This window comes from Athene cunicularia, assembly GCF_003259725.1.
Source record: "Athene cunicularia isolate RWA chromosome 21 unlocalized genomic scaffold, athCun1 chr21_part1, whole genome shotgun sequence".
Taxonomy (NCBI): domain Eukaryota; kingdom Metazoa; phylum Chordata; class Aves; order Strigiformes; family Strigidae; genus Athene; species Athene cunicularia.
Window position 1 is genome coordinate 6,502,562 of NW_020799127.1, and position 11,223 is coordinate 6,513,784.

Sequence of the window (11,223 nt, forward strand, 5' to 3'; positions counted from 1 at the left end):
GTCAATACTCAAACCATAACTGTCCCATGAAGCTAAGCTTGACTCCCAAGACAGGAAATGCAGTTTTTCTACAAGAAAAGCCTGAAGTGATGCCCAAGATTTCAGCACTAAAGGATGCTCCTTCATCACCACCCTACAAAGACAGAAAAATTATTCCTCAAGACAGCCTCACTTTTTCTAGATGTCCCCTCTCCTCAGCTAGTTCCGATCCTCTTTGTGTTCATTCCTCTTCATGAGCACAGGAGATGGTGTCTCAAGTGGGACTGAAAAGTTTTGGGAAAGGCACAGAAGCCAATTTAATTCAACAACACACTTCTGTTCGCCTTCCTCATCTTCTGTAGGGAAATAAAGATCTCAGTTTTGTTCATCTACACCGTGTGAAGATCTTGTGCATGCCTACACTTGCTCCAAAGCCACCACATTTTCCTCTGCTGATATTCTACCACAATGCATCCTGCCGGTTAACAGAGCACATCTTAGGCAAATGGAAGACTGGGGAAAAAAAACAGGGATAAGCATCGGCTATGGGGAGACCATAATGCCACAAATATTTACTGGAGAAGTGTCCTGTAGATGGCAGAAGAAACTGGTTCCCTTTAGTTCTGAATGTGAAGGGTACTATTAAAAACTACTAACCACCACCACGTATCAGTGATAGCACAAGAAGAATATCAGCAGTAACACAAAAAAGACAGCACATGGCCATCCAGCTTAAATATGGAGTTCAGAGAAAAAAACTAGATCCCAACCACCTACATTCCTACATTATCACTTGGGTGTTGTTTTTTTTTTTAAACAGAAAATAATCCTTATGTCTTTGAGATGTATCAAGCCAGTTCTTCATTTCTGAAACATTTTCCTTTCTAACTGAAGCATACCTTCGGCAACTTGAGGATGTGTTCTGGGCCCCCCATCTTATATCATCATGAAACTATAGAGCTAAAACTTGGAATCCTACCTACAGTTAGAGAGCAGGTCAAATTAAGAAGAGGTGATCAAAAAAGCAGGAAACAGAGCAGAAGGCTAAGCTTGAAGGGTAGAGATAAACTGCCTAGAAATTCTAATTAAAAACCCCCATCTATGGAAATCCTTAGGTATCTTCCATCTGAGGGTCACAGATATTATCAGTGTTGAAATAATCAATCACAGAGTTAGTTAATATTGGGAAAGGACCCAGGAGCTACTGCTGCAGCATTTTGGTCAAATTTCCATTTGAACAGTTCCTATCCCCGGGCATAAAAGCAACTGCTGTCGCAGATTTACATTAGCATTTAGAAAGTTTCATCCTAGCCTAGTTTTTGCATTCACTTGAACGCAAGGCTCACCAGTTTTCCTCTATTTTTGTTTCATCGTTAAAGTCACCACCATATAATTAGAAGTAAGTCCTTAAACCCCTTCACACAGCTGTAAGGGACAAGTAATCCTAGAGGCCTATCTTTGAGATATGTGTAACGGATCTGTACTTTGCTCACACAGCCCCCCAGAGGTAGTGCAGACCATGGTCACATCTCCTACAGATTAGCAGTAGGACCCTCTGCTGTTCTAGAAACTAGAGAGTAGTATTTTAAAAAGCCACATTCAGAACAGCCTCAAATGGTTTTGTCACAGCCTTCTATTAGGACTCGGGGAATTTAAACGCTGTTCTAAAAATGCAGTGGTAGCTGTGGATAGTTATTTTAACTATAAGGTTTAACCACCACATCTTAAACCACTTTTAAGTACTTCCATTTTAGATATACTGTAACCACCTACTCAACTGAATCTGTATGCCTGGCTCCATTAATCCCTTATTCATGTGCTTCTGAAATCCAACATATGCCTTCAAGGTATGCGAGTTTATGCTCTGTATTTCACTAATTAACTGCTATGAAGGTGCTTTCAGTCTCTGCAGAGTGGTTTTTGAATATTTCTTCCCCCTGTCTGCAAGTGAGTAAGAAAGTTTCAGTGGATCTGTTCACTCCAACACATTTTTAACCTTGCTTTGACTGATGTCCAACTGCAGCAGCTCGTTTCTGTTTGAGACTACCGCTTTCTGAAACAGGGGTTATTTACTTGGCTGGCCAGAGAATGTTCTAAGTCCCTCACAGCCCCAATTTTGCTGAGTATCTAGCGTGTGGACTGCTCTGGATGCCCGCTGGCACACAGAACTGGAGGAGGGACATCACTCCTCAGTGAGGCAGTACGGAATGCTGAGCACTCAAACTTCACGCATCCCATCACTGGATTATGGAGACAGCTGTCTGCTTGTTCCCAAGACACACTACTTCAAACTACACGGGAAGGCTACAGATGGCAGCTATCTCTGCTTGGTGATTAAAGCAAGGCTGGGGAACAGAACAAGCAGGTAAATCCTATAAAGAACCACACCTTTTGTTTCCCCATACCAATTACACCCAAAGCCCATCAGAAGAGCAGGCCCTCCCACCCTCCAGCAGGTAATGTCTGCATGCCCATCTGCCTACAAAGTAATGCTCCCCCCCCCAAAAAAAAAAAAAAAAACCCAAACCTGAGCCCACATGACCCTGGCTCACAAAAATTTCCTCCACAACTTTCTGGAGAGAGTTGGTTTGATTTTGGTTATGGTAAAAGTCAAAACCCATTTCTGGAAATGGAGTTGCTTTCTGCAGTCTTCGCTCTGTAAACCTTAACTTATGTAAGAATCAAAAATGCAAAGATGTAGAGGCTATGATTTTTTGCCCTATTTCCCTTGCAATGGCTATTGTTTAATCTTGCTTTCTTTTATCTTGAGAAAAGAAACTGTAACACTGCAAATACGTTTGGGTAACACAGCAACCATCTGCAGCATGGAGCAGAACCAAAATGGTAACTCCAAAATATGCTGTATGTGGGGGACTAGGTAGGCTTTCTGTTGGTTTTATCTTAAAGCATTGCCATATTCAGTACAGCAGCAATGAAGAATGCAACAAGGAAATTACAAGTCGTTAGTTCTTGTTAAAATTATTTCTCAATTCAAATAATTTTCTTTTGAAGCAATCCTTTTTTTAATCAAGATATGGCATACCTTGTTAAAATGGGTTTGAGAGATTTTCCTTTTCTCTATAGGCAGAGGGATAAAAAAAACCCAAAACCCCAGCACATCACACATGTGATTCATTAAGACTATACCTTACGTTATGATTTTTTTTTTTTAAAAAGAAGGACGTCTAACTAGGTATTAGGAAACCAGTATCCCTGCAAGAGATACCATTTGTGTGGAACACCACGCAGAAAGGTATTCCAATGTTTAATGAGTTCTCATTGTGCTGTGCAGCTCTACCCAAACAGCCCAGCCCTTCTTAACGTAAGTCTTTCAATGCCCAATGCAAAAGAAGTCACCACTCTTGGGGTCTCGGGGAGCTCAAATTTACAAGTGCTGGTCAGCAAATACAACAAAGAATTTGTTGAGTAGTAATCTGTGCTACTAAACAACTGTAGAGCTATCTTACAAAAAGTTGAGTTTGCTGACTCCTTGAGTAACAGCTTGGACTAGTTTCTGCAGTGTTCCAAGTTTTCTAGTCTCTGACAATCTGTTTGGCATTTGAATACAATTAAGACATTTAAACCATGTTATCATTCCTGTTGGATCTTCAGGTGGCCATACCCAAGATTTTAGGAAAAAAAACCTTATAGCACTAAAAATTGCAAAGACTGCTCTATTAAATTAACAAGATTAATTTCCAGGATACTTCAATCTAAAGGTTCCTCTATCTTTTAAGCAGAAATTCAGTGTATACTGAATCCCTTATTTAGGGTAAGCCTTCTCTATAATATTTAACATTAAAAGGATAAATCGGATCCCTTGTTGAGAAAATAATATCTACATTAAGTGCCCCAATTCTGTGGGTTTGTGGGTTTTCTTAAAAACAAATGAAAAATCAACTTTGAATAGAGATGTTCTAAAATCATGCAGTCTGACATTAGTCATGGGTTTAAGTAGTGTGCATAACATTGATCACCTCTGCTCTCCAGGATTAAATACGTTACTGGGCTCTCCTATGTCCGTTCTCTATAATATACTACAGGATTTTTTCAGTGCACAGATCAAATCACATACCAAGAAATTCTCAGTGAGAAGGGTGAGGTCTTTAATGAAAGGTATCCTCTCTCCCAGAGAAAGTATACCGTAAACCTTACCTGTCAGTTTGTCTGAGCTAAATACAACATTAATGTCGAGGTGGTCGCTCTTCACATATCCATTATCAGGACAGTCTTTGCACTGAGAAAATACGATCCGCAGTGCAGTGGAGGTAACGGACAATCTGTGATAGTATTAACGTGCTTTCATTCAAGAGCTAAACATGTTAACACACTACAAAAGAGCATTTTGAATGCGTGCATTGTAACTCAATAGCAATTTACAAGGGAGCATTAGAGGCCCATTGTAAAAAAACCTCCTATAAACTTAAAACATTTTAAGTTCGCCAGTCAAGCAACTATATATTCCTAACGCATAATGTCAAATAATGAATTACACCTTTCAAGGATGAACCATATTGGATTTTTTAAAAAGGCCACACCACAGGGATACAGTTCTTTGTCTTTCCTAAGCAGATCATTGTACATCTGATCATATGTTGTTTTGAAATCATAAACATTCGGCTTGTCCGGTGCTGGTCCTGGAAGTTTCACATGAGTCCCTGTTCCAAAGGATCGGACACTGAATCCTCGTTTGCTGAAAGACAGAGGGGAAGGGGGGGGGAAAGGCAATTAGACTGGATGGACTTTAAACACCAGAGTGCTGAAATACACATACTGAATTTTAAAAACATCTCTTAGCAATCAGCCAAACAACCACCAAACAGTTGGGCAACTCTTATAGACTAAGTTGCCGAACGTACCCAATGTGCATATTTCCTTGCCGTTACAATCGAAACTCACACACCATTTCTAAAGTAGCACCGGTATTTTATATGAAATTTTTAGAATTATGGTAAGCAGCATTTTGGATATTTCTTTTGTGCTTTCAGGCATCCTGGATTTGCAACAAGCACACGTTCCGTGTTCACTCTTGGACAGCACCATACAGGCAGAGGTGGTTTTGTCTTGATGTGAGAAAGTAATTAACAGTACCAACCGATCAATACTTATGTATTCTGCTGAAGTTGCTGGGTTAACTACATTGTTCCCCTCACTATGTTGCCAAAACTATCTCTAGTGTAATTTAATTAGCTTAGTCCAAACATTTGTGTGCCTGGCACTTTTCTCAAGTGGACTGAAAAACATACTGTGTAATTACCTTTATGTAAGCAGGGCAGATATTCTGCTGACTGTTACCTAAAACTCTTGGGTAAGCCAGGGATAGCTTCATTCCATTCTTATGAACTACCTCTTTAATCATTATAATTAAAAAAAAAAAGCAGGAACCTGCTTGTCTTTAGGGGTAATGCCAAAATGTTCTGATTAACCTAAATATACCTACTTGAACCTCAACAAATCCTTCACTAATATTAACAAACATTACGCTGTATCTGTTGAATAAGACAACCAAAGAGATCGTTTTCTGGTGGGCTAATGGACAAAGTTACATGGTAAAATACTCTCACTATTGTCTAGAATGATGAAACATTTGGCTTTATAATGTTGATCTGAAACAGGTCAAGACCACAGCTTAATCTAGTTTTTTAAGGACTCACACTTTCAGCTTCGATGATTTAGCAGAGACTACTAAAGAGCAAGTCAATGTTAAAACAAAAAGCAAGCAAGCAACCCAACACCTGCACCTCACCCTCCCCTGAACATAACTAAAAAAAATTGTAGACCCTTACTCTGAAAAGAGCAAACAGGAGACTGGGAGCGCCAGTGCAAGTCACACCTAGACTCCTTGGTCTTCACATACAAGATAGCCAGGAAATTCAGCAGAAAACACCAATTAAAATTGCATGTTTGTCTTCAAATAGCGTCTTCAAAGCGATCCAAAAAGCTCCTACGCAGAGACTAACAGTGATCAAGCTTTGTCCCAAGCTCAAACATTGCCATGCAATTATCAATAGTGTTATTTCATTTAATTCGTCCTATTGGAACATAGCCCCTCCTTTCTCTTTTCTTGCTTCACTACACTTTTTCTTCCAGCAACTATTTATAGGTTCCTATTTCTGTAAACAGACAGGATACATGATGATTTTTTGCTTCTTTCTGCAAGACTAATGACTGAAAACGGATACAAGTAGAAAAAAGTGCAACTCTTTCCCCCTCCCAGCCCTCCGTCACATTAACAGTGACTCATAACTGCACCAGTTACATTTAGTTTGTTTTCCCTGCAATATTTCCAGTCCCAAGTTTTTATTCTACTGCTTCTACTGGACATGGAGAGCCATAACATGTACAGAAGAAATCGCAGTGCTTTTCACACTGATGCTTTTCCAGGTGTCTCACCCTTCTTTCCTTTCTGTATCTACCACTTGAAACTATTTTTGCTAAGAATTTTAACACCAACTAACTGCAAAATACTGGACTTCGGCACCTTGCACTTCCTGCTGTTTTTCCTTCTCTCCACGGCAAAGCAGTAATGTGAAAGACAGAAAAGCATTTTCTTCTATGCTTTCCTCTTAACTTTTAATTTCTCCTTTATAATATTATTCTCTGAAATAGGTCTGCTTTGATCACATGCATTAAAAGGTCCATCTCCAACTGTCAGATGCACCCTTGAAGTCTGCATGATCTCACAGACAGCAAAACAGAAATCTTCATTTGAAGTTTCACAGATCAAAAATTTGTGCCTCTAATGCACGTGACCCATTGAAAATTGCTTCCTTGAATAGCTGGAATATGCATTTCTCACACGGAATTCCATGCTCTGACACTAGCAGTTACCAGGGAAGAACCTTTACACTATTTATGTACCAGGTGTATTATTATGAAATATTCTGAAAATGTTTCAACACATTTCTTGAAACAGCTGGGGGGTGGAGAGGAGGGAAGAATACCTGCACAGAACCATTATTCAACAGAACCTGATTTTATAAAGCAGCTGGACAGACCTAGTTTAGTGAGCCATCAAATATCTGTTGTAACATGGCAGAGTGTTTTAACAATAAAGATTTCCCACAAGACAATGGATATCTAGTATTTGTTCTTGGCCTAGTAGAACTACCCAGAAGATGGAATAATAAGCTTCAATTTTACCATAAACAGTAAAGGGTAAGATATACTAATACACTACCCTAGCACTGATTTCTGAAAATGTAAAGTTTAAACATTAACAGACCTGCCAACGTGGTGAAATTTCAGGAAGCTGTTTCTATTAACGCTGTTAAGACCAGTGTATATAAACTATCAATATACAAATATGCCAGTACACAGATCTCATTTTCAGCAAGTATTCTCATCTCAGTTTAAGTCCAAAGCTCCTGACAGTGAGATCACATGCACTACTCACGTGCCCATGAGTTTATAGACTTAACTGAAGCACCTGAAAAGAGTCATTGCATTTCCCTCCAAAGAACGTCAGAGCTCTTTGCAAATTACTCATCTGGGAAACAACTGCTGCTGAAAGCAGAGATCGACATGGGACTACACTAACACAAGACAGAGTGGTGTCTGAGAGGAGAAATATATATATTAATCCATGCAGATTGAGAGATGCACTTCTATGCACACCTCTCTTCTATTTCACAGTTATTTTGGGATCTCACACATGTTTATTACCTTAAGGTATCTGTCAGTTTACTGTAGAGTTGTAACAGTACAGCTTCTCTTCTTACAATGGCCAGTAATAAGTATTACTAAACATTAAAGCAAATGCAATAAACCCTGCAGTACTACTGCAGATGGTAGCGGTAAAGATTTTCAGAGGACAAATCACTAATTTTAATACATCCCCTTCCACAACATGTAGCAGGAAAATCACTAGCAACAGTGCCCTCCTTGTAGACCATTTTGAAAATATCTTATGCCATTCAAGCAATAAAAAAAAAAAAAGCCAAAACAAAACCAAAAAAACCCACAGTTAAGCAGCAAGAACACATATGTTGTTAGCTAATCTTTAAAACATTAACAACTTGTCATAATTTGCATCATCACTGATCAGCTGTCAAAATGAAAATGCTTTAATGTAAAAATGTTAAACCACTTCCTTCTTCTTGAGGGTTTATTAATACAATTTAAGACTCCTCAGATTAAGCAATACAAATTTCAGTACCTCCCTGCATTTAGCTGCTGACGGATAATGCCAGCAGAGAAGCTGTGACTAGTGACTTACGTAAACTGCAAGGGTGCAACTCAAGTTCTCTTACGTGGTCAACGTTGAAGTACAAATCATAACATCAACATGAAATTTAAGTTTCAGCTCCTGTGGTTTCAATATTTAAATCTTTTTACTGCCACTAAGATATCTCATATTCATACTCCTTACCACACAGCTTCCTAAAACAAAGGAATATATATGTAACTTAAGGACATCTCAGTATCCTAAAAGTTTTCATTACCAGCAGTGACAGAGCCCCTGAGCTCAGTGGACTGAGATAGGATATCTATACCTTAAGAGCCTGAAAATACAAAGTTACCAGAGCACTTCCTATACACCGGGAGAGTTTGAAATAACAACTTCCTTTAAAGGCCATCAGTGTACTATCAAATAAATATACACAAATGGAAATGTCAAAGTTGCTTTATAATAAAGTTGAGTAATAGGTTACCCTTCCACTTTCCTCTTTTTAAGTTTGAACGGGAACCATGGCCTAAGCCTGCATACTCTATGAAAAAAAAAAAAAAAAAAATCTACACAAATTCTATTCTTAAAAGCAAGAAAAGTAGGATGAGTAAGATGGACCTAGTGACTGGCTACAGATGGACACCTAGTCTGACAGCTTTTAAGGAAGGATTGTGACTTTCTGCATAGTCCTTACTGCTTTTCCTCTTTTCCCTTTGCTTTAATGTCTCAACACACTACGGTGATGGTAACTACTCTATCAACAAGCGTCAGAAGACCTTCAGTCTGACTTCTGTTGGAAGATTAGAACAAAAAGTTTAAGACCTGGTTAATTAGAAAATACGCAAACACACTACAAAGCAGATGGAAACTGTACTGAACCAAGAACCACCAGAAACTAGTAGACTTATTACTGAGATACAAAAAAAGATCTAATGCGTATGTCTGTTTTCCAGAGGCATAAGTGGCAGCACAGAGATACAGTAAGGATGAATGAAAAAATTCAGGTTGGCAGGTGAGATTCATTGCAAACCCTTTTGGAACGAACCACTGCAATTTAAAAGGACAAAAAGTTTTAAAGTGTCTAAAAAAGGTAACTCATTATCTGCATGTTAAATTTAAAGAAAGAAGGAAAAATAAACCAGAACAAACACACACCACCACCCCCAAAACTGCTGAAGTATGCAAAGAAAGTATGGATTACAATTTTGCTTTTCTCAGTCCAAGAGAGAGAACACCAGGATGTTGTGAAACGTAGTACATTAAGATGTTAAACCAAGCTCGTTTAAACCACTTCATACATTTCATGCATTAAAAAGGATAAACTACTAGGAAGACACATAGAAGCAAGAAGTGGCGGGCTGCAGATACTTCCAACAAAAGCCCACCTGGTAAATCCAGTATTTCACCTAGATGTTACATGCAGATGGCTAAATTTTGTTTTATGAATGCATCACGAGTTAAAATCAGATGTTTCTGCAAGATCATTTTCGCTTTAAAAGGAAGTAGCATACAATTAAGTTCAAGTTTTAGTAGGCACCAGGTAGGCCTAGCATTTGGAAAGTTAAACAAGAGTGACTTACTGATAGTTTTCTCTACAGATTGGAAGAATGGAATAAGCACAGTTACTCAAAAATGCTACATGAAAAATCTGTCTTAACTAAAACCTGTAATTCATTAAAACACTGAAGAGACAAGAGAATTCTGAAGCCTGACATTACAGAAATCTAAAAGACTCGTCACATTGAAGATAAACCATCAAAAATTTAATTTTAACACATTTCCTACCATAAGTATTTTCCAAAAAGAAGCCTATATAAAATACTTATGCAAGATCCTAGGCTACACATCACAAAGCACTGTTTATGAATGTTCATTAACATGTTCAACACTGCAGGTTGGACACCAGGCTTTGATTTCAGAGTCACCTGCAGATCTATAGAATATGTATCCTTTGAAGTCTTGTAACCCCTTAACAAAATACCTAAAAAAGTTTCGTAATACCTCAATTTCTTCCTAACTCTTCCTCTTTTAATCATGTGTTCTCTCAAACTGCAGTGCAACATGCAGGAAGACGTTGCCCTGAATTGGCAAAGCACGCTGGCTTTGAGCCAATGCAGATATTTTTCTGAATTTTACTGGAAATGACTGTTCTTGATGCATTGGCTAGTTATTTCTTTACACAGCCTCAGCAATTAATCTCTATTTTGCCATTTATGCTATTGTCGCTGTAATTACACAGGGTGTTGCTGAAAATAAACATTTTCCAAATGCATACATTTTGTTAATTTTTAATTAAAACCTTAAGGGAGAAGAGACTTTGGAAAAAAAAAAACAACAAACGTTTCCCTGACACATTTACCAGAAGGACATCAGTCACACCGGAAGTGATTTGTTTCTTCTGCAAAAACAGAGGAAGAAAAAGGCTAGACATTAGAAGTAAATTTAACTTCATCCTCAGTATTCAGGTTTCAATTAAAAGTCAGTTCCAGTATTATTAGCGGAGAAACAACAGAAGAGCATCCTTCCCACCCCAAGCAGCTATTAGTAACGTCACGTTTTCATGTTTTCTGATCCCAAGTTTAAGCATTTACAGCATCATACGCTGCTCACAGTAAGATGGCTGCCAGGCCAGATGCTTCTGTTATTTATTCCTTTCAAGGCTGTTGTTTTTATTTAAATGTTGCATACTACTTACACATAGTTGTTTGGCTTACTGGGCTAGCAATAGGTATCTTTTCATGTGGATGTTACTTCGCATAACAAAAAAAAAAAAAAAAAAACAAACACAAAAAAAATGCCTATCGTGTTGTTGCAGTGCACAGGGAAGATTTAGGAACATGATTTCAGGCAGATCAGGTCTTTCCTGTCCGTCAGTCTGTCCCCAGACTACCCTCTCCCCTTTTGAATTCAGCCAAGCTGAAGGTACTTGCAGTGCTACAAAGATGAACCCTTATAATCTCAAAGATATTTTAACTTTCTGAACCAAACACTTTGCCCCGATTTCCTGCAACAGGGCAAGGTTCCCTTTCCGGGCACAGAGCGGTTCCGGTCTTCAGACGGATTAAAGGAGGGGG

The 11,223-nt window shown here is 38.6% G+C and overlaps 1 protein-coding gene across 1 annotated transcript in view; it reads right to left on the reverse strand.

The window, feature by feature from the left end:
• The window catches only part of SSU72 (SSU72 homolog, RNA polymerase II CTD phosphatase), a 39,625-nt gene that overhangs the window by 16,704 nt on the left and 11,698 nt on the right, over positions 1 to 11,223 (reverse strand). The window contains exon 3 of the mRNA XM_026862949.1: positions 4,529 to 4,671. Coding sequence (XP_026718750.1) covers positions 4,529 to 4,671 — 143 coding nt within the window. The remainder of the gene's footprint in view (positions 1 to 4,528; positions 4,672 to 11,223) is intronic.